The sequence below is a fragment of the Chlamydomonas reinhardtii genome, chromosome 9, assembly GCF_000002595.2.
Source record: "Chlamydomonas reinhardtii strain CC-503 cw92 mt+ chromosome 9, whole genome shotgun sequence".
In the NCBI taxonomy this organism is placed as follows: Eukaryota; Viridiplantae; Chlorophyta; class Chlorophyceae; order Chlamydomonadales; family Chlamydomonadaceae; genus Chlamydomonas; species Chlamydomonas reinhardtii.
The window spans coordinates 7407826-7433349 of NC_057012.1; the positions used below are offsets into that span (position 1 = coordinate 7407826).

At 62.9% G+C, this 25524-nt stretch overlaps 5 protein-coding genes across 5 annotated transcripts; 3 read left to right on the top strand and 2 right to left on the bottom strand.

Moving 5' to 3' along the window:
* The first annotated feature begins 1160 nt into the window (after positions 1–1160).
* CHLRE_09g413250v5 (uncharacterized protein) lies at positions 1161–6022 on the top strand. The gene is made up of 13 exons (XM_043066326.1): positions 1161–1462; positions 1552–1642; positions 1766–1792; positions 2037–2069; positions 2463–2519; positions 2651–2670; positions 2806–2880; positions 2971–3076; positions 3301–3358; positions 3532–3710; positions 3864–3974; positions 4322–4383; positions 4767–6022. The coding sequence occupies exons 1-13, from the start codon at positions 1311–1313 to the stop codon at positions 5071–5073; spliced, it is 1278 nt and encodes a 425-aa protein (XP_042921622.1). The 5' UTR covers positions 1161–1310; the 3' UTR covers positions 5074–6022.
* A 42-nt stretch (positions 6023–6064) lies between these two features.
* Positions 6065–8600, bottom strand: CHLRE_09g413300v5 (uncharacterized protein). The gene is made up of 4 exons (XM_001696757.2): positions 8254–8600; positions 7949–8013; positions 7562–7636; positions 6065–7278 (listed from the first exon to the last, which is right to left on the bottom strand). The coding sequence occupies exons 2-4, from the start codon at positions 7981–7983 to the stop codon at positions 7101–7103; spliced, it is 288 nt and encodes a 95-aa protein (XP_001696809.2). The 5' UTR covers positions 7984–8013; positions 8254–8600; the 3' UTR covers positions 6065–7100.
* Positions 8601–8740: 140 nt separating this feature from the next.
* Positions 8741–13392, top strand: CHLRE_09g413350v5 (uncharacterized protein). The gene is made up of 6 exons (XM_043066327.1): positions 8741–9172; positions 9411–9528; positions 9688–9790; positions 9999–10242; positions 10694–11091; positions 11206–13392. Exons 1-6 carry the CDS (start codon positions 8954–8956, stop codon positions 12005–12007), a joined length of 1884 nt encoding a protein of 627 aa, XP_042921623.1. The 5' UTR covers positions 8741–8953; the 3' UTR covers positions 12008–13392.
* Positions 13393–13394: 2 nt separating this feature from the next.
* CHLRE_09g413400v5 (uncharacterized protein) lies at positions 13395–24270 on the bottom strand. The gene is made up of 24 exons (XM_043066328.1): positions 23712–24270; positions 23185–23268; positions 22707–22895; positions 22334–22477; positions 21739–21942; positions 21430–21595; positions 21126–21239; positions 20840–20932; positions 20546–20619; positions 20008–20157; positions 19504–19617; positions 19207–19359; positions 18729–18813; positions 18463–18584; positions 18196–18247; positions 17921–18030; positions 17443–17721; positions 16994–17330; positions 16540–16760; positions 16238–16358; positions 15905–16031; positions 15401–15755; positions 15219–15278; positions 13395–15038 (listed from the first exon to the last, which is right to left on the bottom strand). The coding sequence occupies exons 1-24, from the start codon at positions 23898–23900 to the stop codon at positions 14628–14630; spliced, it is 3954 nt and encodes a 1317-aa protein (XP_042921624.1). The 5' UTR covers positions 23901–24270; the 3' UTR covers positions 13395–14627.
* Positions 24271–24370: 100 nt separating this feature from the next.
* On the top strand, positions 24371–25262 carry CHLRE_09g413425v5 (uncharacterized protein). Its single transcript, XM_043066329.1, has one exon. The coding sequence runs from the start codon at positions 24451–24453 to the stop codon at positions 24703–24705; it is 255 nt and encodes an 84-aa protein (XP_042921625.1). The 5' UTR covers positions 24371–24450; the 3' UTR covers positions 24706–25262.
* The last annotated feature ends 262 nt before the right edge of the window (positions 25263–25524 follow it).

Consider the following 25524-nt stretch of genomic DNA (forward strand, 5'->3'; position numbering starts at 1 on the left):
TCCCCTTCAATCCGCCCTGGCTGGTCACTCCCTCCCAGCAGGCATGCACCTTCCTAACTTCAATGCACTTCGCATCGCCTCCCCTAGCTGCGCTTAAGTGAATGCGATGGCCGCCTGGACTAATAACTCCCGACACTTCCGTCGGCATTGGCGGGGGGACCGTGGCCACGTCCGTAGCAGGGGACAGGGCAACTGAGCCGGTTGATGGCGATGGACACCGGGGTTGAATTCCCCGGGAGTGCGCCACAGAACTGGCTGCTACGTATATTGGGGAATGTCTTGGAGGCCGCGCCGGATCGCCAGGCACCCGTGAGCTGCGTCAGCCTCTCGCTCGCTGGCTGCCACACCGCAATTACACACACACACACACACACACACACACACACACACACACACACACACACACACACACACACACACACACACACACACACACACACACACACACACACACACACATATACACACACACACACACACACACACACACACACACACACACACACACACACACACACACACACACACATACACACACACACACACACACATACACATACACATACACATGGCCCACGCTTCCCATGCGAGGAGAACCACATATCTTGTTCGGCCCCTGAATGCCTAAGCGAGAAAGAGGTTTGTCGGTTCGGGGCCCTCTCGCCATAGGCGGCGGCCTACCCCTGGAACATGCAAGCCGTGAGGAGCCGTCGTCAAAGCGCTTTCCGCAACACAGCACCCTATCATGTTGCCACATGATTGCGTTGCTACAAGAGAGGACATCCCGAGCGTGCAAGCACACAGGGGCTACTGACTGCCTACTCTCGTGCCGCCTGCAAGCCCACTCCGCCATCCGCTCTGGTCTACGTACGCATTCGTTTCCGCAACACTCGTCATTAAAAGGGGCTGCCTGGACTGACATGAGACAGGGAGCCCACGCCCTGACCGGAAACCACCTCCAGGTTTGGCGAGGTTCTGAAGTGGTTCTCTCTATCTGTCTACTACCCAGTCAGGTCCACCCGTCACCATGTATCTACGCTTAGTAGGTGCCGCCCATCCAGCGGCCCGACACCGGGTGAGGGCCCGCAGATGGGGCCTACACCATCGGCAACAGATCAACGCGTGAACGGTTCAACGTTGCAAGTAATCGTAATACATGTATCATGCTGTATGCATAAAATGCAGGAGGCGTGAGTGGATACAGTCACAAAGCAGGTCACAAGCAGTGTTTGGAATCCGAACGCAAACAGCGTTGCAAGCCTCTTGCAAGTCTCTTTACAATAGATCCTGAGATGCATAGATAGTACCAAATGCGCCCGCGCTCTGCCATTATTGGGCTGCTGGTTTCCGTTGTCGCGGTGCACGGACTCGGCGACGGTCCTGGGCCGTCAGACGTGCCATATGTGGAGGCAGTTATTGGCAAGAGAACACCAGAGCCGGCATTGTGGAGCGCGTTCCTAAGGTGCGGTTGAAACAATGTTGTGCAACTCCTTGTTGTTCCACCTTGTTTGACGTTTGATTCATATAAGAGCCCGCGATCGGACTTTTTAGGGACAACTTGGAGCCGGACTTGGCAGTATGGCGGACGCGGGCCCCCCTAAGGACCGCAGCGGTGTTGGAACAGTTCGACGCCTACAAGGAGGTCGGTGCGACAGCGTCACCCGGTGGATAGCAAGACACATGGTTGCGGGTGGACCTGACTGGATCGCACAGCGCAGTTCACGTGCTTATCTGAAGTCGTGCCGCTGCCTCCTTCTTGTTGCAGTGGTACAAGGGCCCTGCCGCCTTACAGGTACCCTGCACGCGTGACTTGAGTGTGCTGTCTGATGCCCGATGGTGAAATGTGCCTCGCTACGTGGGGTGCTGATTGACGGCGGCGGTTGGTTGCGTTGGCACGAGGAAGCACAGGCGGTGGAGTTATGGGGGCGGACACGCATGTTTAACTGGGCACCACCATGATTGTGTGAAGCGTACAGAGTCTTCGTTGGCTTCTCGCCTGACTATCCACGTTCGTACCGCCCTGTCCTTGCTCGCAGTTATTGCTAGTCTACAACAACACGCTTTACTGGGTAAGTCCTGCGGGGTTCTGTTCATCATATATACACACACACACACACACACACACACACACACACACACACACACACACACACACACACACACACACACACACACACACACACACACACACACACACACACACACACACACACACGCACACGCACACGCACACGTACGCACACACACACACACACACACGCACACGCACACACACACACACACGCTTTTCTTGGCAGAATTACGTCTCACACATACACACCTTCCCACACACGCACGAACGCGAGGCAGCTGTGGTGGATCGCACCCAGACGCCGATCCCAATGTCCTAGCCCCACTGTTGTCTGTACCCACGGATGCCCATTCCATGACTGATTATTTGGGTCTCTGCATTGGCCGCGCAGTTAGACCGGCCCGACCCCAATGGTCCGGAGCCTGACCAACGCTGGGCGTCGATGTATGTGAGTGGTGCGACGTCACCAGGCAGCTAAGCATTGTTGGACTGTTGATCGACTGCCGATGTGAGGATCGGCCTATGTGCATACCGTTCTGCAGCACTGAACAGTCATTGCTTTGCATGCACTTTGCGCAGATTACCAAGTTTCACCGCAAGTATGCTGGAGGCTAGTGTCAGGGCTGGGTCCGCCCTCATCTAGTCGCCGTTGCCCGTGTGTCCTGGCGCCTCGGACGAATGTTTCTTGACCGTCTACTTAACTCTGCACTCTCCCATGGTTGACAAATCCGCAGGATGACCGCGGCGCTTCAGTCGGGCCGCGTACAGCTGCCCAACTGCCTACTCATATACATCACCGACGACAACATGTGAGCGGGAGGGAGCGGCATGGCTGATTTGCATCATGTTGGTGGTAGAGGACGTCACCCAGCTAACATACTAATGTTACACCTGTGCAGTTTCCGCTTTGGCGACCCGCGCCGCAACCAGACCGCACCGCACTTCGCACTAATGAAGTCAATAGGGCACCCCGGGGCTGAGGACCTGGACATACTGCTACCTCAGGTGCGGGTGGGCACAACAGTGGGTGAAAGAGGGCACAAGACGCACAATGCGCTGCGGCGGCTGTGCAGTTTGCGTGGGAAACGGCTTGAGTCGTGGAACGGACGGCTGTCGATGGTGCGTCCGTGGTTTCTCATCCTGCGCGCCCTGCCCTGACGCAAATATAGGATATGTTCGTATTGCTTAACATGCTCGGGGCCTCTTCCTACCTGCCTCATGCGACGCAGATGCGCGACGTGTCTGACTCGCTGCACATGGTGCCTTGGCACCTCAAGAAGGACCTAGGTGCGGGGGCTGGGCCTCGCCTTTAGAGCTAAGTGCTCGCTCTTGGGATGCCGCGCGTGTAGCTAGAGTTGACGCCGGTCAGCTAGCTAGCCGGGTGGCTGACGGTAGGTAACCTGAGGGCAAGGAGCCTGTGACTGTGGCCACCGCCCCCTCTCCCCCCGCCCCCGTTGCAGCCTTCTTCCGCGGCGTGCCCACCTGCACGGGCAAGTGGGTAGAGCGGTACGGCTACCTGGACACGTGCCCGCGCGCCGTGCTGTCGTACTACACCGACCGGGACAACAAGGCGGGCAACGGCACGGTGCTGGATGTGGCCATCACGGAGCCGTACCAGTACCGCAGCAAGGCAAACTCGGTGTGTCTCGGCGGGGCCGGGGTACCAACCGGGTCTGTACATCCACATTTGGAAACTGAGCATACTTGACGACGGCGTCGTTGCCTACCTACTTCACCTCCGCTTTGACCCAGTTTCCTGCCCCACGCGCACACACTCTCTCTTGCCTCGCAGTCCATTGCCTACGAGCCGCCGGTAAAAACGGGGGTGCCCATACCCCAGTGGTCCAGGTACAAGTGGTTGTTGAACCTGGAGGGCCTTGTGGCGGCCTACCGCCTCAGCCAGGTGCGCGAGTGTTGATTGGTGGTCAAGTGAACCGGTACTGACCCAAATCAAGAGGCTGAGTGGTAAACGCAAGATGCACAAAGCGTACATACGGTACGCTACCGTTAATTCGGTCTCACTTATCATTCCGTGGATGGCCATGGAACCCCACGATGGAAAACCCCCGGGTAACGACTTCGTCTGCAGTCTTCAGTGCATCCTGTACCGCCTTTCCAAACATCTTTGCAACCCTCCCCCCCCCCCCCAACCCCCTCCCCCTGGAGCCGGTAACGATTGCTGTTCCCCAAGATTGCCGGCCATCTACCACTTGCCTAATCATGAATATAACCCCCAACCGTCCAATGTAGCTGATGACGGTCAACTCACTGGTGCTGTTTCAGCGGGTGCCGTACATGGAGTACTTTTACAGGTGTGATCAGGGAAGTAGGGGAGGGCAGCGTGGCGTTGGGTCTTGGGCTCGTCGGGATAGGCTGCTAAGTTACGGCAGCTTGTAGCCCGCCTAGGGCCTCTGGTTTTGCATGCCTGCACACGCTCGCGCGCGCACACACACACGCACGCACACACACGCACGCACGCACGCACGCACGCACGCACGCACGCCCACACACACACACACACACACACACACACACACACACACACACACACACACACACACGCACATGCACACACGTGCACGTCCTTGTGCTTTCCCTAGCACATACGTACACAATTTTGCCACTCACCCTTGTGCTCTCTGTCAGACGCGCACACCTGCCATGCTTCCGATTGCGGCCCTCTGTCGCCGTACAGGTCCATCCACCCCTGGCAGCACTACGTGCCCTTCTGGAACGCCACGGGGCCAGACGGTGCGCCCCGGGGCATGGACGACGTGTACGACGTGATCCGGGAGCTGCGGCGCCTGGACGCGGAGGAGCCCGCCAAGATCCAACAGATCATTGCCAATGCGCAGACCTTCGTGACCCGTTTCCTGACCAACCACATGCGCATCGCCTACTACCGCGCCGCCCTCGAGCAGTACAAGGCGCTGTTCCCAGACATGGACCAATTCATTGCGGACTACCTGCCGCAGCTCAGGGCCAAGGGCTGGAAGATCTGACATGTGCTAGTTGGGGCCTGATGGCCTTGGGGCCAGCCGCGTGCGGCTCCTAGCATCCGGGTTGCGGCGTAGCGTTAAAGCGGTTATTGCATAACATTTGCTCCAGTTTGATGGGGTGGGGCGGGCCGCGTCCTGGCTTAGGGGAGGGGGTATATTGTCCCTCTATGCCTCTGTCCGTCTATGCCTACCTGTCTCTCTTACTTGACTCGGTACATCGTCGTGCTAGTTGGCTTGCCCATACATGGGCTGTCTGGTGCGCAGGGCGTGGCCAGGGACGTGGGGCCGGGGTGGGGGGCTGGGTGTGGCCGTATGAGCTGTGGAGACTCGGGGAGGACCGAGTTTTGCAGCGCTGGCAAGAACGCGGGTCCCTGTCATGGGTCGCACCCGTCTTGGATCTCAAAAGTTTAATGCATACATGTCAATGTCAGTGTAATGCCTTGGTTGCGGTCGTAAGCTGTCGGTTACAACCACCTTTTGCCGTGCTCCCAGCTGGGGTGACCAGACATGATGGGGGTTGCAGCACCGGTTTGGGTGTCGGGTTTGGGTCAGGTGTCAGTGAGTAGTGTGCGTCTCTCGCGTGGCTTCTAGCTCGTAGCTATTACTAGCCAGGCAGTGCCGTGCTTGGCGGTTATGCGGAGGGCCGTACGTGTTTTGTGGTTTTGCGTATCCGGATGAGGCGCTTCTCCAGAGGAGCGCCGTCTTGTGAGCGCCCTGCAGTGCGAACAGGCTGCTCCTTCTCCGCCCAAGTGCGCTCCCCTCTGGCCCTCTCCATCGCCGGCCGCTGCGCCAAGCCCCCGTACTTGTACTGCACTGTTGTGCAGCACTGCCCGTGCAGCTGCAGGTAACCGCACGTGCGTAGCCGCGTGGGGCGGCGCCTGGCCAGCAGGGCTCAGCTCCGTCCATTTATCAAACTGATGCGTCGGAAGCGAAAGATTTTGCAACCCGCTTCAGCAGGCGGCAGAGCCAGCAACAGTGCTGCTGCTGTTTGTCCGCCTCTTTGCGCGCCTTTGCCCTTGTGCCGCGGCCTGTGTGGCGGTGTCTCATTCACCAGCAGCCAGAAGACCGCCTTGCTGACAGACAACGCGCGTGCTATTGGGTGTGCGATGCCAAAACCTCCGTTGCCAGTGCCAACTATCCAGCAGGGGTGTCCCTGGTGCCAACTGATGTGCTCGCTGCCGCCTCACCTTCATTCGTTCAAGCGGCAGTAAGCTCGAAGGTGAGGGCCCCTCGCGACAAGGATACGGTACGCTGAGTTGTAGCAGGATACGACCGGTCATGTGACAATTGACCATTTCCCAAATCGGACAGCTGGATTTGTGGATTCGACCAAGAGATCGACCAAGGATGGCCAAAGGATGCCCCCCCCCCCCGCCCCCTCTTCTCGTTTGCGCAATTGACGACTGGTCACCCCAGCGGTCACCCGCCGCCTCCATCGTCAACGTCACGCAGAATTAGGATGCAGAAGAGCAGCAATACGGCTTGTCATGGGCTGTGCCCGTTCATCTTGAGCTTCTTGCTGCAGATGGTCAAAACAACTCCGACTTCCTGCCAGCTCACCAGTCAGCCGCTGGGCTTGCCAACCCGCCGCACATGCTGTCTGCCCTATCTGAGTCATAAACCACCCTCAGTCCAGCATTTCGTGCATTATCTATACATATGCATCGCCTGCGCTGTCGGACGTGCCTTGTGTGCGCACCGCTGACGGCGTCACAAGAACGGCGATTGGTGCCGGCGGTTCAAGGGTGGGCGGCAGCGGGTGGAGCGGCTGGCGGCTGGCGACCCACTGGCCGGTAGGCCCCCAAGTCCCGAGCGCAAGGTAACACCCGAGTTGTGCAAGCAGCGGATCGACTGAAGCGCCCGGGCTCTAGCCCTTGCCGGAAGCTGCTGCCGTGTCAGGAATGGGCTGTTCGCCGCCCGAGCGTGGCAGGAATCAGCATTGGCATACGCGGTACCTCATCTTGCGCAGCATGGCTGTTGCGCATGCACTTGTCTTCACTTGGCCGGGAGCGCCGCCTGTGCGCCGCTGCTCAGCCGCCATCCGTGCTGCTGCTGTGAGCCCCGCCGCCGCACGGGCTGGACACCGCCTGCGGCTGCTGTTGCTGTTGCTGCTGCTGTTGCTGCTGGTGTTGCGGTGGCTTGCGGCTCGGGTCCCGGGACAGCCCCGCCGCACGCAGGTGGCGCAGGTACTCGCGCATGGCGGGCCACCTGCGGGTTGGGTTGAGGTGGGCACACAGGTACAGGCGCAGGCACAGAAACAGGTGTGAGGACGAATGAGGTTGTGAGCGGGTGGAGATGGACTTCATGTGTCAGCGTGTGTGTATGTGCTGTGCCTGTGGAATCACTCTCGCTGGCTAGCCCTCCACCGACCCAGGCTTTTTCCTGCCTGCATTTCGCCTTGCCGCCGAGGGCCCATTACCACGACCAGTACGACAAAGGACCAAGAACACCACCCCGCTTCCGCACCTGCCAACCTAACCCGGCCCCGCACCTGCCGGTCCCACCCAGGTGCGCCAGATAGTCCCAGGTGAAGATGCCGCTGGCGTGAAGGTCGTCGAAGTGGATGCTGCGTGCGTGGGAGGCAGGGAGACAGAGCGGCGAGGAGAGGGTTACATGCCCGATCCCAACGAGTAAGAAGAGGTGAGTAAGCCACCACCGCCACCATGGCACACCACCTCTATCCTACCAAACCGCCCCGCACGGTCCTCACTCGGCCAAGCGGTTATGGCCACCCAGCTGCCACCCTGCCGCTCTTCGCTCTCCTGCCTGCTTCCCATCATATTGCGACCGTTGCCCTGCTCCCAAGTTCACACGGGCGCATGTCCCCCTTCCACCCCATCACCATGGCCCTCCTCCCCACGCCATCACCGAGCCGCACCGTATGGCGTAGTTGCCCAATGGCTCCACCCGCATGATGCCCACGTGCCGCCGCCCCGCTACCACCTGGCGCAAGCGAACAGTTGAGAGGTACCACGTTTCATTGAAAAAGTGTCGGTGCTTCCCCCGCGAGAGGTAATCGCACCTTCCAGCCACCCCAGCCCGCCCGTGTCCAAAGCCCCCCCCCCCAAAACCCCTGGTGGTATTTATCCATTCTCCCGCAAGTCGATGGTGCCAACCCTACGCCTGCGCATAAACCACCGTATTGGACACCCAAGCAAGCAAAAGACGAAGACTCTCGCGCACCCGCGTAATGCCGGTGCGAGGATCGACACGCCTGGTGTCCGCGCTAGGGCTGCAGACGCGAAGTAGCTCTGCAGGCAAGCTTATTTTGCCACCGCATGCGTACGCGAGCTCCAGTCGCTTCTCCTTGCGCAAGACTCTAATAGCGATTGGCGCCTCCACGACAGCGTTCGCGTCTAACTGGAGTGACGAGATCGGCTTAGAAAGTGATGGACATATTTCCCAGCTATGCAACCGAGTCAACAAGCCTGAGATGCACAAGTCTGTGACACATGTTGGACTTGCCACGCATCGGCGTGCTGTCAGCATTTTAAAGAGGTAGTGTTGTAATGGTATAGAATGGGTATGCATGCGTGGTACAAAGGGCAAGGGAGACAGAAAGTGAATTCGGACGCGCACGCGATGGGGAGCTGGGAGACAGAGAGCCGCGAGCCTGGCCCTTCACCAATTGTACGCCCCTCAAGCTGACCGCACTTGATTTAATGCTTTCATATCGTCACATCGCCATAACACAATTGCCCGCTTGGAGTCTGAACTTGGAGACCTACCCAGCTCGCTCGTGTCTCTTCCTTTTCTCTCCAAACTAGCACCGGAATTCCACCCACCTTTCATAACTAGCAGCCAACAACACAGTAGAATGGATACATGAACACCGTGGGTGTGGTTGGCCCTGCCGGCTTCTGCCGCCCACTCGCGCCCCCCTATGTCGCAGCCACCCCCGCCCCGACCGCCTCTGCCGCCCCTTCCGCCCATCAACTGGAGCAGCATCCCATTAGCAGGTCCCGCGACCAACGCAACAAACCGAACCCAACTCATCGGAAACTGCGCGACTTCCAACCCGGGCAACTGTAACGGCCACGGCATCCTGGGCCCGGGAAACTGCTTCTGCATCTGCGACGCCGGCTACGCCTCAGACTACTCGGTAGGGGCGGGCGGGGGCAGGTTCTTTGCCCGCAATCACGGTACCACGTAGCAAAGGGGGCTGTTTGTACCCTGCCAATAACCTGCCCCTGTGTGCCCAAGTAGCGTCACGACCTGGCCGCGCCCTTGCGCCCCGACCCTCCTCACTTCAACCCCACCTGGCCTCAGCATGCAGGCCATGAGCACACTCCCAAACCCCCATACGCCATAGCGACGTCCTGCCCTTCACCTCCATACAGAACCTGCTCGCGCCCAAGTGGTGTGTGCCGGCCGGCTCCGTCTCCACCGCCCGCAATCGCACCGTTGACATCATCACCGCCGCCAACGCAAACAACGACGGCAGTGGAAGCCAGAACGGTGTGTCCTGCTGCGGGTGGTCGGCTACATGAATGTACCAGGAGTCATAGACCATGACTGCAATCCCGCACCCACATCCTCACACCGCCCTGACATTCCGCCATGCGTGCCTCATCTCCCCGGTGCACCCGCAACCCGCACCGGCCCTGCCCCCTGCAGTGGTGTGGGTGTGGCTGGGCACCACTACTGGCATGTCGGTGACCATCGCGCTGTCGGTGGGGGTGCTGGTCGCTTCCCTGTGCTTCCTGTTCTACTGCTACAGGTGGGTGCGCGGTTGGGGATGAGCGCACCTGGGCGGGGTATGACAGGGTGTCCGATGGGGTTTGGGGGAGCGGGGGCGTGTGCCGTGTGGGGCATGTGCGGCGCGACGGCAGCGCAACGTGGGCCGTGCCCTGATGCTGCCTGCCCTGCACGCTGCGACCACTATGAGCCCATGCACACCTCACCACCTCCGTCCATCCACATCACAGGAAGTATAAGCGTCGCTGCGCTGCCAAGGCGGGCGGGCACAGCAAAGGCGGTGGAGGCGGCGGCAGCAGCAAGGCCCGTGCCTCACACTACTATCATGTGTACCACAACGGTGCGGCCGCGGGAGCAGCTGGAGCAGTGAATGGCGCCGCGGCGGGTGTGTTGGCTGCGGGCGGCCCTGGCGGCATCCCTGGCGGCGGCTGGCCGCCCGTCATGCCCAAGCCCCCACCGAGTAACTTCTTCAAGGTAGGGGCCTGCCCGACCCGTACCATTCACCATATACATACATTGGTGCCCATGCAGCAAGAATCCATTTTATTCCTTTGGGTTTCGTTCCAAGTAGGGGTTAGAACCCTTGGACCCCACTTCTGCCCAGTGCCCCGTGCTCTGCTCAGTGTCATGCGCCCTGTCCCTTTCTTGCGGTCCTGAGCAACGTGCGTACGGCACACGTTTCCATACAATGACGTCACCTCGCCCCGGACTGGAGCATACGCAAGCCCATGCATTGCCGTGAGCGTCACACAAAATCGCATACATAGTCGTGCGTGTTAGCTTCCTTGTGATCTCTAACACACATAGTACACGCAACCATCAGGGTGCCCGCATAGCCTCCATCGGTACATCGCGCACCGCCCCAACCTCCTCCCGTCCTCACGGATTGCGCGTCACTCCTTACCCTGCACTACGGTAACTACAGAGCTGGTGGATGCACAAGGGCGACAAAGCCAAATCCAAGGCAAACAGCGCCGCGGCCACCGGCTACGGCATCTACGGCAGCGGCGGCGGGCGCGGCGGCTATAGCAACGGCCGTGATGCGTACGGCAACGGCGACGCTGGAGGCGGCGGGTACGGCAACGGCGGTCATGGCTTTGGATCCAATCGCATGTTGGACTTCGCCGCTCTGGGCTCACTGGGGGCAGACGCCAGCCCGGCTATGGCGGCCCAGCTGGCCACGATGGGGCGCAGCCCAAGCTACAGCCACAGCCGCAGCCCCAGCTACAGCCAGGGCCAGGGCCACAACGGCTACAGCCACGGCTACAGCCCCAGGGCTCAGCAGGGACCGCTACCCAGCTCGCCGGTGGCCGGCGGCAAGAGGTGGGTAGGTCTGCACACCGCAGGGCGTGGGCTGGGAGAGCTAAATTGTCCTCCTTGATCTTGCCTTCAACTCGTACTCCTGCCCGCGATCACGTCACCGCCCTGATCCCACAGCCAAGCCGGCGGCGCGCGCAGCTTTGTCAACCCGCTGGCCCACATGCCTCAGGAGCAACTGCCGCCACCGCCGTACGACTACCGCCTCGACAGCCGCAACGGCCCCACCGGCGGCGGCACCAGCGGCCGCCACCACCCAACGAACTACCAGCCCAGCACTACCCATGACTCCTCACCACCACCGCCTTCGAGCTCGCGACAGCGGCCGCCGGGCAATGACTATGGCGGCGGTTATGACGAGCGTCAGGGCTACAGCCACCGAGCTGGGCCGTCTCCCCATGACGCTTACGCTGGCTCATATGAAGCGTACTCACAGCAGCAACATCAGTACGCTCCGCGTCCGCGGGAGCAGCAAGGAGAAGGAATAGGTGGTCACAGGAACAGCTCCATGCGCAGAGGGCTCAGCTACAGCGGCCACAATGGAGGCGCAAGGGGTGGCTACGGTGGCGGTTATGGTGTCGGCGACGCGGGCGGCGGCGGTGAGCCCCGAATGGCGCTAAGTCACAGCCGCAGCCCCGGTGCGGAGGACGGCGCCCAGGCCGGAGGCGAGCACTCCCCACGCCCTGGACGTGGTGCGCGCGCAGCAGCTGATGGTGTGCCGCGGGCTTCCTCGTCCTCGACTAGCAGCCGCCGGCTGCCAGTGCTGACGTCGTCACCACCGCCGTCAGCAAGTGCCGCTGCTTACGTGGCGCCTGCACCGGGAGGTCGGGGCGGGCCGCCGCCGCCGCCTCCCCCAGGAGCCCCTCCGCCGCCGCCCCGCCCGCAGCAGTACCACCAGCCGCGATCGCCCAAACACGGTTGAGGGAGAGCATGCAAGGCGGTTGGGGCTATGGTGTTCAATGTTGGTGATGTTACCTGGGGTCTTGAGTTTAAGGGCATGCAAATTAGGGCTGACGGACCACGAATGGAACAACTGCCAGTACCGTGTGGGCAAGTGCACAAGCAAGTTCGGGCACGTTCAGTTCGGGTTGACCAACCGCCATATGCGGAAACGCCTATGTTTGCGCTTCTTTGAGTTTGCGCAAAAGGGGGCGCCGGTCATTGGTACCAGCTGGGCCTCCTACGCTTCGCGCCTTCCCGGTGCTGCGGGCTGGCGGGCATGTGGGGAGAGGCACGGGCTCCAGGTCCGTCGTAACTGTGCCGCCTGACATGCTACGAAGGGGTGCTTAAAGAGAGCGGGACAGAGAGTCAGAGAGAATGGCGTGCGAAAGTGCTGGGCTCCAGGGCCAGGGCGCAGGAAGGTGGAAGGTGGGAGGCTCCCCGATCTCCGCCCGACTCGGGAGACACAGCCGGCCAGGGCGTGCACGCTTGCGTGAGTAGCAGTTGAAGAGCTTACATGCTTCGTTTGACTTGCACGCGAGGGAACGCTTGCGGCACTGACTCCTGCCACACCTCGAACGGCTTTTGTCACAGTTCCATGCTGCAGTCTCCGTCGCTGCCACTGACGGCTGCCTGGAAGGGAGAGACGGGACGACCAGCAAGGAGGAGGGCCTTACTGTCTACTTAGTGATCTTTTGCCGGCAATCATAGCGCAGCACAGTTCCGTCAGTTTCTGGCGTGTGGGCAAGCTGTGGTTGCTGGATGGAGGCCGCTACGGCGCAGCGGTTGATACTGCCAGTTGACCTGCCAGAGGTGGAGAAGGTGGTAGCTGCGCCTGGGGTGCATGATTTTTGTGCAGTGCCAAGCCAAGTACAGCGCGCCGGCGGGCATTCTACAACCTACTAGATCTGGACGCGTGGGCATTCCCCGCCTGTGCCTGTCTAGCCTGTCATCCCTGTGCGGCATGGGTCTCTCGATATCGGTAGTTCCTTGCGCTCAACCATGATCTGCCTTCGCCTGCATGCCTCGCTGGTTCACTTGCCTCTACCGCAATCCTACGCAATCCAAGGGAATGTTTCCGAGCATAGCCGCACAGTACGATATGTAGTAGGCCGCAGCAGTGGGGAGTGTTGTGGCTAGAGGATTTCCTGCTGTTTGGTTGCCCTGTGGTGGCTGCGCTTGTGCTTGGCAGCGGGCCGTGGCTGGACGCATGGGCGCATGGCGCGCCGTGCCTGTACGAACCGACCCCGTCTATGTCCGGGAGATGAGGTAGACGCTTGCGGCCTCAGACTGGAGACGTGGCGTGGGCGCAGCCCACTTTTCTGAAATACTCTGAAAAAGAAACGGCAAGGAAATACTCTAAAAAAGAAACGGCAAGGACTTGCAATTTTGGGCTGAGCGCACGGAGCGAAGCGAGACCCGGAGAAGGCGAGAGGGACCGGGGACACGAGCAGTCCCGAGGGCCGTGTGAAAGTGCCTGCCGCTGGGCCACCTTAATCCGCCAACACTGCCAACCCAACGCTTGCTTTGCAGGCGTTCCCCACGAGCACGCGCATCCGACTGTTGCTGTTCAGCAGCTGCTAGGAGCCTGCGCAATTGACATCCACTGGTGCGGAACAGTGAGAACCTTCACCTGCCGCTTGCCCCTCACATACATGCCCGTCGCTACCTGCCCACCTCGTCTCTCGCGTGCAGCTGGTGCTGCCACCCTTTCCATGTGTCCACGCACGCTGCATCAGAAGCCAGCCCATAGCCAATTCCATACACTGAACTGAGGATGAATCAGCCACGCTAATCATATCATGGTAAGACCATTGTAATGCACGGCAACCAGTCAACTGTGTTGCATGGTAAGCCTATTCCTCGAGCCCCGTGCGCTCTTGCAAAGCGCAACAATTGCATCCTCAACACGTCCACATAGCCACTGGCTACTGGCTCCGGATTCCGAGGGGCTCTCCTCAAATGCCTCCGACCCTACTCAAAGATGTCTACGCATTCACAATCCTCAGGATGAGACATGATGGGATGACGTATGATGAATACTGCTACTATTAGCCACGACCCCTCATGCCCCTCTACATTGTACTTTACTGGATTACCGCGTATGACGCCCCGCTACCTCCTTTGCGAAGTCATCCAGGCCACGCTGCATGCACGCGTCCGCGCAGCCAAGGTGCGTGCCCAGGCATTTCATTCGTAATAGCTTACCGTAACAAACGTAAACTCCTTGATGCTTGAAGATAGGCCGCCTGACGCCAAGACGTGCGACCATGTATGCCCTGTTGTCGCAGTCCCGCGCGTCGTCTGTGGGCGCGCCTCACAGTCCCCTCTAGTAAGCTCTTTCACCGCGCCCCATCGTTCGGATGTTGTACGTAGCCAGTGGCGTCATGTGAATTAACAGGCAGCAGCTTGCAGCGCCCAGGTGTTCTTATACCATGCAATACATGCTTAGGGCGGCCGCGTGTACACAGCAGTAAATAGCACACAGCAGACACAGACTCAAGGCAGTAGCTGACACACTGCACAGCACACTACAATCTCTTGGGCGCATTCCACATCCATCCAAGTCCGCAGTCCAATAGAGCGCGAGCTCCCCACGCAGCTCAAGCTTGGGGCGCGTCGAGCGATGACAGCACCAACCCAACACTGCTCCCTGAGCTGGTGCTGTTGCCGGCGCTGCGGCGGTGCAACCGCGCCATGGCCACCGCCACGTGCGGCATGGGGCCACCATTGCTGGCGGCGCCGGGTGGCGGCGGCGGCAGGCCGGCCAGCTCCACTTCCAACAGCGGCCCACTGCTGCCGTTTGCCGTGAGCGAGGAGCCGGGCGGCGGCGTTCCGTTACTGCCGTTGATGCCACCGGCGCCGCATGCCGCTGCGCCTCCAGACGCGCTGGCTCCTGCACCGGCTAGGCGCGGCCGCAGCTTGTTGGAGCTGGCCCCATGGCCGTCCATGCCGGGGTTCTCCTCGTCGATGGTCTCCAGCGTGTTGGCGTTGCCGATGAAGGAGCCGCCGCGCTGCGGGTGTCAGGTGGCGACAGCGGCGGAGAGGGAGGCGAGGGAGGAGCAGGAGGGGGTCAACAGGTTGAAGGTGGACGGGCAGGGACGAAAAGGGCTCAGATAAGCACTTGACTGGTTCAAGCATTTGCATTTCACCGTCTCCCAGTCAGCACATACACAGGAGTGCACACCGCTCACCACGTCTGACGAGTGAATGGCCGCGGACAAGCTCAGGATGCGGCCGCCCACATGCACCGTCTGCAGCGGGGCGGGGTGGGGTTGCGTAACGTGGGCAGCAGTTGCCGGTGACCAGACATGGTGGAGCGTTGGTAGCGCACCCTACGTTAATCCCCAGCCCCGGCCACGCGCGCCCTACTCACCGCCGGCCCGCCACCCAGCCCCAGGCTCAGCTTGGGGAGTGGCGCCAGTCCGCCCGCACCGCTGCCATATATGGAGCCGAACAGGCTGCCACCCAGCCCGCCCCCGCCTCCTGCCCCGCCGCCGTTCGTCAGGCCCCCTGCCCCTGATGTGCCGCCGTTCGCGATGGCACCCGCAGCGGCCGCGTGCGGCGCAGCCGCGCCTCCCGCGCCAGCTCCCGCGCCTCCTCCCGCCCCGCCCTGCATGGCCGCCGCCATCTTCTTGGTGAGGGAGGCGAAGGGCTGCAGCGCGGGTGTGGGCCCGGGCACCTCGGCACGCAGGCGCAGCAGCGTGTCCAGGATCTCGTTGAAGGTGGGGCTGCAGTGCGAGGGAGGAAGCGGGCAAAGCAGGGCGGTGATGCGTTGGTTGAAGCTAAACGGGAGAAACGCACAACGAGGCCCAAATCCAGGGCAAAAGCACCACTCGCCCCGCCACCAATTACAACTTGCTGCCGGCCTCCCTCTCACCGCGCCGCGGGTTCTGGCGCCCAGCACCTCTCCGCCAGGCCCTTGAAGGCCGCGGGTGTGCCCAGCGGGAACACGGGGCGGCGGCCCTCCTTGGACGTCTGGTGGCCCAGCAGCGCGCCGGGCGTGCCTGGTGACCAGGCCGTGGTTGCAGCGGGCGGAGGGCGTCGAAGGGTGCTCCCTTCAAAGGTGTTTGGCATTGCAGCCGTTTGTGCGACCACTAGCCCGGCGTTGCAATGGAGACCCGCTCACTACCATCATGCCCTGGTGGCTCGGGCCTCGCCGTCCCCTTGTGGGCCTGACTAAGGCCACACCAACACAAGCCCTGCGGCTCACCCCGGTACGGGTGTCCGCTGGTGAAGATCTCCCACAGCGTGATGCCGAACGCGAACACGTCAGCCGCGCGCGACACGTGGCCCGCCAGCATCACCTCGGGCGCCATGTGCGTCAGCGAGCCCTGTGCGTGCGGGCGTGTTTGTTTGGTGAGTGGCGTGTTGCAAGGATGTGGTGAAGCGTGATTAGTCCTACGCGGCTCATGGCACGTCTCTGCAGCCGCTTCTTGCCGCCTCTCGCACCCTCCCCTTTGTTACATGCGGTGCACACGGCGACACCGCTCCGCGCACCAGCCGCGCACGCACCTGGAACATGTTGGAGGCGTGTGTGGCGGAGGCGTCCAAGCGCACGGACAGACCGAAGTCCGCCACCTTGGCCACCACGCCCCGCCCGCTGTCGCCGCCGCTGCTCTTGAGCATCACGTTGGTTGCCTTGAGGTCGCCGTGCAGAACGTCGTTGAGGTGCAGGTGCAGCAGCGCCTTGGCCACGTCAGCCGCCGTGTCCAGGATGGCGGGGTAGTTCAGGCCTGTGAACATGCGGTGCGGGGCGAGGTGAGCGCGGGGGTTAAGGGTTGCAGAAAACGTTACGGTAGCAAGCATAGAAACGCATGCGGAACGCAGCACGGGGTTGCACACACGACACGGGCGCTGAACCCGGCATTCAGCCCCTCCTGCCTTATCCATTGGTTCCCACGCTGGATGCTCGCAGCCCCCCTGCCCACCCACCCAGGCCCTGCCTCCCCACGCCCCAGGCGCTCACCCTCCGCGGAGAAGAAGGCGCCGGCATCCAGCGCGTCCCGCAGGCAGCCCCGGTCGCAGTACTCCAGCACCAGCTGCACCTCCCAGCTGTGGATGCCGCCAGCGCCCGGGCCCAAGGGGGCGGCGCCAGCACCAACGCCGCCCGCGCCGCCCGTGGGGTCCGCTAGCGACACGCCCCGATTGGGCGTGACGCCGGGTGCGGCCCCAACGGCAGCCACGGCGGCCGCCGCGGCCGCGGCAGCGCTGCCGGGCGGTTGCAGGGGCGCCAGGCCGGAGGCGGTGGCGGACAAGGAGGAGTCCGGGGAGCCGATCATGATGGCGCCCTGGTCCGCCAGCACCTGGGGTGGGCCGGTTTGAAACACTTGGTGCAGGCCCCAACACAATACGCGATACCAATGTCACCCGTGAAGCGAGTTCGGCCCTACACCTCCTAGACGCTGTCGCGCTTACCTGTGTACGGCCAGCGCTGACTGCCGCGCCGGCCCCGTTGCCGTCGGCCTCCAGGCCGTTGGCCACCACTGCCATCCCGCCGCCGCCCGGTTGTGAGCCCTGCGCGCCCGCCTGACCTGCCGCCTGACCCGCCACCTGGCCCCCCGCCTGGCCCGCCCCTGTGCCGCCGCCCAGCAGCCCCTGCCCGGGCGCCGAGGTGCTGGGGGGCAGGGCGGAGGAGTCCCGCAGCGGGCGGATGTGGTAGGTGTAGGTCTGCACGATGTTGGGGTGCGATAGCGACTGCGGGGCAGGGAGGGTCGCCCGGTAGAGTGGTTGCTTGGTGGGAATAAACGCTGGACGCATGGACAGAGGCTTCAGCCGTCGAGGCTTTGACACAGCACGCAGGCACATGTGGCACGCGCACCACCCATGCAAACCATCCAACCAATTCCACGCCCCCGGTATCCATCACAAACCATGCTACCACGGCGCCACTCACGCTGCTGATGGCGGCCTCCATGACCGCCATCTTCTCGCGCTTCTCCTTGCCGCTCATGCGCGCCGGCAGCACAATGGTCTTGATCGCCACCTCCGTCCCCCGCCACAAGCCTGTGCCGGCCACACAGCACGCGAGATGCTTAGGCTGCCGTGGCGATGGCGGCCGGCGAATGCATGTCTGCACACGTGCTGCGCGGTCGCTCCGCGGCGTTGCCACTGGCCGGCCGCCATATCCCACCTGGCCTCCCGCTCGGCCCGCTCCGCCGCGGCACTCACCCTTGTACACCTTGCCAAAGGTGCCCTCGCCCAGCATCTCCAGCATGGTGACCTGCAAGCGGTCGTGGCGGGCAGGTGGGAGGAGGCGGATGTAAAAACAATAAGCAGCTGGGAGGGATGTTGCAGGAGGGGGCATGCGGCGAAGAGCGCGGTCAACCTCGCCGTCATTCCCTGCTCCCTCCCCAAACTTTCCGCATTGCAGCACTCCCGCTCTCGCCCAGCCACCCCTACGCCCAGCCATCCCCAGCACCCCAGCCATCCACAGACCTGCTCCGCCTCCCCCAGCTGCTCGCGGCGCGCGCTGGTCCCGGTCAGCAGCATCTTCTGGCGCAGGATGTCCAGGTTGCGCCGCGTGCCGTCGTCCGTGGCGCTGTTGCCACCGCTGCCACCTGCTCACCAACAGACAGACACACGGGCCCCACCGGCACAACGCAGCTCTCTTGCTGGGTCACTACGTTGGTCCTCGAGCCTTGACACCGCGTACCAACACACAAAATCTGGCGAGTATCCGGTGCACCACCACAACCGCGCACCTGCAGCGCCGTTCATGCTGGCCGCGACGGCGCCGACGCCGCCCTCCAGCAGGTCAATCAGGTCGTAGTGGCGCGCCAGCAGTGCCTGGCGGGTGGGGTTACATTCATGATTAGTTAAGGAAGGTGGGGGTGGGGAGGGCGGGCTTGCGTAGTTGGAGCAGTGGGCGGGGTGGGCGGGAAGGCACGGACGAGTGATTGCGTACGGTACCATACGGGGCCATGATCGTGATGGCGGTGAGGGGGCGGGGGCGGGGATGTGTACTCAATTTGTGGGGTGCGGCGCGACGTGATGCCATTCAGGGGATGTACCGGGCCCACACACGTTCTTACCTGCAAACCCCGTCCGAAACAAAGCCCCACCTGCCGCGGCCTTGCACAGCCCTACCGCAATCCCCACCTCCCCCATTCCCTTCCAACCTGACATGCCTGACCCTAAGTACCCCTCTAGCCGCTCCCTCCGCCGCGGTCCCCCGCGCACCTGCATGCGGTTCTTCTCCTCCTCCAGTGTGCGGGTGGTGCAGGCCAGCTGCGCCGCCGCCCTCACCACCTCCCGCAGCAGCCGGCGCTGCTGCACGCGGCTGACCACCACCACAAACACCAGCATGCTGAGGACCACCGACACGATGACCACCTGCAGTGTGGAAGTTAGGAAAGGGCGTCGACTAAGTGCTTCCGCAACGACCACCCTCCACCCGGCGCCGAGCTCCCACCTTTCGCGCACTACTGGAACATCCGCATCCCGACGAACATGCCCTTTACCCCGCCCCACCCCCACCATGGCAATGAGCGGCGCCCGCCAGCTGGGCACCCAGCCCTCCGTGCGCGTCACGTACAGCGTCCACTCCACATTGGGCAGCACTACCTTGGTCACCACCGGGTTCGCCAGCCCCTGAGCAGGAGGAGGCAAGCGGAAACGACAGACGAAAACGGGAACACAGTGGTAGGGATGTGAGTTCCAAACGGGGGAGGTGAGCGAGGACCGGTGCAGCAGAGGACGGTCAGCCGGGCACTACAACGCATGCGCCGTTGCTCCGCGGCGACCAGTCCCGGTCCTTCTCCTTGCCCACCCTCGGTCGTTCAGGGACTGTGTGCGCGTGTGTGAGCATGTGTGTGCACGTGCGCACAGCACGGGGGTGGGAAGGAGGCGTGACGGCGTGTGTCACGAGACCCTGGGACGGGAACAATGCGCGTGCATATTGCTCACCACATAGCCTGTGGCCAGAACGCCGAGACACACACACACGCCTGCACGGCTACCACCCCGCTCCGCCAGCCCCACCTGGTGCAGGTCGTAGAAGATGAGCGGCCGCACGCCCCACTCCGTGGCGTCGAAGCCGGGCGGGCGGGCCGGGTCCAGCCCCGCCGACCAGTCCACCGCCAGCTCGGTGCCGGGCGGCACGTGCGGGCGCGTCAGCACGTACTCGTAGCCCTGCCGGGATGCGTGTCGGGATGCGAGAGGAAGCGGGGGCGGCGGGAGGAGCGAGGGATGAGTGATTGCAGGAATGAGCGAAGCGGGACACCCGGCGCAGGGGTATTCAGGGGGCCGCGTCAACCTTGGAGCACTAGGCACACCTTGAAGTAGACCGACAGGTGGCACATCGTGCATAGTAGTCAACGGCGAGCTCGCAAACGTCACGTTGTCAGCTTGCCATGACGAACGCGTAATCATGCATCCTCCCCTGATGAGTATTCACTCCGGTTTTCATGGACGGCTGGAGTACTGAAACAGCACCACCGTCCGTCCACCGTATGCCTCCATCCCACCCCCACGGCCCCATCCCGCCACCCCGCCGCCCCAGTGCCGCCGCCGCCCCCACCTGCGCCTCCAGGTCCTGCAGGTGCGTCACGTTGTCACGCAGCGCGTCCCAGCTGCACAGCACCGTGCACAGGCCTGTGCGGGAGTTTGGGGGGTAGGGGTCCAGGCATGGCTAGTCAGGACATGTGCGATGCTGTGGCGAGTCACTGGGGCAAGGCGCAGCATCCGTATGGATGGCGCCTAGCGCCCGGGCCCTCCTGTCCTCCGCTGCCAATCAACCGCTTTCCGAGTGGCTAAAGACGGGCACATCCCACCATTCCACCTCGCAATCACGCGCGTCGAGCGCCCAGCTCACCCCAGAAACGCGGCGCCTCCGGATGCTGCGGCTGCCACACTAGGTCCAGCATGCCGGGGATGGAGGAGGTGGGGCCGTCCGAGCCGTCCGGGCCTGCGTGGTGGGGGAGCGGGTGGATATGGGGTCGGTGACAGCGGCGCCTGCGCACCCACGTGCACCCATGTGTGCTTGGCCAGCGCTCGCCCAGTGCACCGCCCTGGTCAGCGCCCCGGTCCTTGCCGTCATCCCCGTAGTTCGTCCTGGGCTCCCATCGATAGCTGCGCGCTCAGAATCAGAGTGCCCTTACCCGGCGGGATGTCGAATGTGGTGTTGCGGGTGCCGTTCACGAATATGGCCTGCATTCCCACGATGCCTATGCCGCCCTGGGTCAGGTTGTAGGGGCCGATGATGGTCAGGTTGCCTGAGGTTGTAGGGAGGGTCGTTGGGAGCAGGAGCAACGGTGAGTAGGGTACACCGGCAACATGAGGCGGAGGCCAGGTCGGGGGGTCGCGGGCGGGGAGGGCAAGCACCGGGCGGGCACACCACTGCTTGCAGGAGGAGTGGACCTTGGGTGACACTACGAACAACCAGCCCCCACCCCATGCACTCACGGCTGCTGAGCGACAGCATGACCGGCACCACGTTGGCGCTGTCGTTGAGCCAGTTCTTGCCGATGGCGCCCCAGTTGCGGTCATCGGCGGGCGTGGTGCCCGTCAGTGGGTACATGGTGCGGATGTAGCCGTGCGGGATGGAACTCACCGTGCGCACCGAGCCGGCCTGGGGTAGGGGCGCCAGCAGGGAAGCAGGGTAGGACGACATGTCAGAGCCAGGCAACTCCCACGACCACAAGGCCTGGACGAAGCCCCCCTCGCCCTTCCCCTTTCCGCTGCAATGTTCCCCCTGTTGCTTTCCGCTCTCACCCGCGTGAGCGCGATAAGGTTCTTGCTGAGGCGGTCGAACGCCTCGTGCTCCAGGTACCAGTGGTTGGGGTACTGCTGCCACAGGTCCGGCGGCTGCGGCGGGTAGTAGTAGGGCGCCTGCTGCACTGTGGCGCTGACCACGTAGGCGGGCATGAAGGTCTTGTCCAGCTCCGTCTGGATGTACAGCGCCTTGTCCGTGGCGATCTGGCGGCGGTGCGGGTCATGGTTGCGGGGGTGGAGGGTTGGTGTTGGGGGCTCTTGAAACCAGGCGGTTTCCTTCCGGTCCCTGGATGGTCCGGAACGGGGACGGGGACCTGCCCTGCCCAAGATTGCCCCGTCTTCTCGTAATGACGCATCCTCTACACAACAGCTGCGTGCACTCGCCCACGCCAACGTCGCTAACGTCGGCCCAGCCCCCCAAGCCGCGTGCAAGCCATGCCCTCCACCCAGCTCCCCGTCCCCGTCATTCCGATCGGCTAATCTGCCCCCCCCCCCCGCCCCGTCTCTCCCCCTCCCGTGTGCCCTTTCACTTACAACCCCTTGTCTGTGTTCCGTCCCACTCCCGCTGCTGCCCTGCAGCCCCTCGGTCGCCCACCTTCTGCGCCGCCTCCATGCGGTTCTGCACCTCGTTGTCGCTGGCGGCGATGACTGCCCACAGCCCCAGACCCATCAGAACACCCAGCACAACGAATCCCGGCAACAGCACCACCGGCTTGGAGCGAACCACCTCCCAGATTTTCTGTGGGCATTGAGGTCGATGAGGGGGTCGAGCCGATCCACAATTGAGGAGGTTGGGCCATGAGGAGCGGTGCGCGTGGGTTGAGCATCATGTGGCAAACATGTGACAGCAAGCAGGGGTCGGGTGCTGGCTCGCGGTCTACCGTACTCCAAATTGGTTTCATCTCACCCCACCCCACCGCGCCTGCACCACACATGCACAAGCTCTTGCCCCGTGCCCCTGCCCCCACCTTAAGCTCCAGCACGAAGCTGTGCCCCGCCGCCTTCCACCAGCCGCCGCCGCTGCAGGGCGTCACGCCCGGCCCGCCGCTGCCGCCGCCCGACAGCCGCCCCAGCGCGCCGCCGCAGCAGTCGCTGCTGCCTGCGCCGGACGACTCGGAACCCACGCCACCCGAGGGCGTCCTAACGCCGGCGGCCAGCTGCGTTTGCAGGGTAGCGCGGGGTGGTGTGTGTGATGGTCAGGGGGATGAGCGGGGCGGTCAGCTTGCAGGAAAGGCTTCACCGTGCCGCGGTGGGACCTCTTGCTGGTGGACCTCACATGGGACCTCTTGCTGGTGGACCTCACAATCGCAGATCCTTTCCAACTTACATCATAGACCGTATCGCGGCGTGCCAGCAACCTCGGCAACTGCCTGATTCACGTCATCCTGCTCTCCCAGGGAATTGCCGCGGCAGCCCTCACGTTACATGTAACCAGAATACGCGCACCTGCCACGCGGCCGGCAGCTCCGGGACCAGTGACTTGAGGCTGGATTGCCGCGCGCCCAGGGAGCCGGTTGGGCGGTCCATTGCCTGAGGCCACCGGGAGGGGGGGGGGGGGGGGCTTGTGAGTCAGGGTATGCGGGTTGAAGGATGTGGAGGTTTGGCGAAAAGTCTAGCGGCTGCAAATTTTCTCGTGCCGAAGCTACCCTTGCCGCCCCTAGCTCTAAGCCGCATGAGAACGAGTCAGTCACAGAGCGCAGGCGCCGGAAGTGCGTTTCTGCGACCTGTGGCACCTGTGCGAGTCTTCAAGCTGCCCGCGAAGTATAAAGTCTCCCAACGGCACCATATGAACATAAAAGCGGTGACCAAAAAGTCTCCTAAGCCCCGACACGCAGCCCGACACGTCAATATTCAACGTTGCCTTCAGTTACTCGTCAACGGGCAGTCCCCGCACTGCGTTGCCAAGCTCTGTGTACATTATGCTGCACCCGTCGCCATGTTGGCCCATCGCTTGCACGCCCCATGGCGCTCACCTTGGCCTTGCCATGCTCCCTGCAGTCTGAGCCATGACCGCCCTTCTCCGCCGCGTCTAGGTCCGCGGTTCCAGCATGCAATTCCACTGTCGGCTTCGTGGCCGTGCCCTGCCTGCTGTGATCTGCGGGGAGGCTCAGCACCAGCATCGCGGACGGGCGAGAGCCGTTTCCTTCGCCAGCACCCGTCATTCCGATAGCTTTGCTCAACGGGTGCGTGAAATCGAGCCCGGACAAGCCCGAGATTAGCCCGGCAGGTTGGGCAGCACTCGGGGCTGGTTGCGCATCCGCCGTCATAGCACAGATTATATCGCCTGCTGTAGACACCTCAGTGCAAACGATAGCCCACTCAGGGACTGGTACGCGCTCTTGTGCCATGTCGGTCTCTGGAAGACTGAGCTTCTACGCTTTTATGCGCTGAACTACATCTTCTAAGCTAATATCAAGCTCCAGAAAGATCGATAACCCTGGGTATCGCTAGCTTCCCGGCATTTCGCCAAAGTTTTCGTAATATCATTAAACTTTGCAGAAAACGCCACCTTCTTGCGGCTATCAAAGAATTGAATAAACAAGTAATCGCTCCAACGCGGAACACCTGGAGTTTGTGACTGTCATTCATAACTTCTGCGCGCCCATCCGCATCCGCGCAGCACTTCCCGTCTCCGTTCTCCCCGACCTGCTTGCCATTTGCCACAGTTTTAGTCGCAAATCCGTTGCAGCCAATCCAGCGCATATAAGCGGCATGGAATGGCGACATGCGCCCATTCTCCGCGGCCTCCGTCGCCTCCTTGACGAGGTAGCGGCGCAGCTGGCGCAGAACCTGGACCAGCACCTCAACGGCAATCTGTTCCGGTGGCTGTGCCGAAGGTGTCGCATCAAGGTGGACGAGGTCACGGAGCGGCACGGGCTGGATCAGCTCTCCCGTACGCAGCTCCGTCACCTGGCTGACCGCGCTGTCGGACGCCGCCGTCCCACTCGCCGCACAGCCTGCAAGTGAGGACCTAGTGCAGCTGGTGCGCGACGAACGGGACAAGGCCTGGTCTGGCCGGGGCAGAGCCGCGAAGGAGGGTAGGAAATCCGAAAAGTTGCCGGTGGCCTCTGGTTGTAAGGGTGAGCCGGGCACCCTGCCGAGCCAAATCTGACTGCTAGCGCGGGAGTTCGAAGCTGGCTGGAGCGGGTCGCCGCGGCAGTCTAGATGCCTGCGCTAGGCAACTTTCCCACCCTCCGGCCGCCAGCACCTTGAGCGTGGCACGGACTTCGCGATTTGGGCGGCGGACGTCCTGGCGGACCTGGCGGCAGCGCTACCGCAGCGTCAAGCTGCGGTGGAGGCTGCCCTGCAGCAGGTGCAGCAACTGCCTCTCCCGCAGCAACAACACGGCGTGGCGGCACAGCAGCTGCGCGCAGCTCGCGAGCGTGTCAAGGACGCAGAGCTGTACGCGCTCAGCCCGCAGCCGTCCTTCATGCCCGTCCACATCCCGCTGACCACCTCCATCCTTCGGGACGACATCCTGCCTCGAGCTGCGGACCTCGCCAGGTTGGCTGCCCGGATCCCACAGGCGCAGCTGCCGCAAGGTGCTCACATCCATCCGCAGCACCGCTGGCACAGCCGGGGCGGCGGCGGCGCACCGGGCGGCGGGGGTGCACCCGCCGCCGCCGCCGCCGCCGCCGCCGCCGCCGCCGCCGTGGCTGCGGGGGGCGTGGTGGGCCAGCCGGGGCACGCGGCGGGGGGCGGCGGCGGCGCACCGGGCGGCAGGGGTGCGCCCGCCGCCGCCGCCGCCGCCTCCGTGGCTGCGGGGGGCGTGGTGGGCCAGCCGGG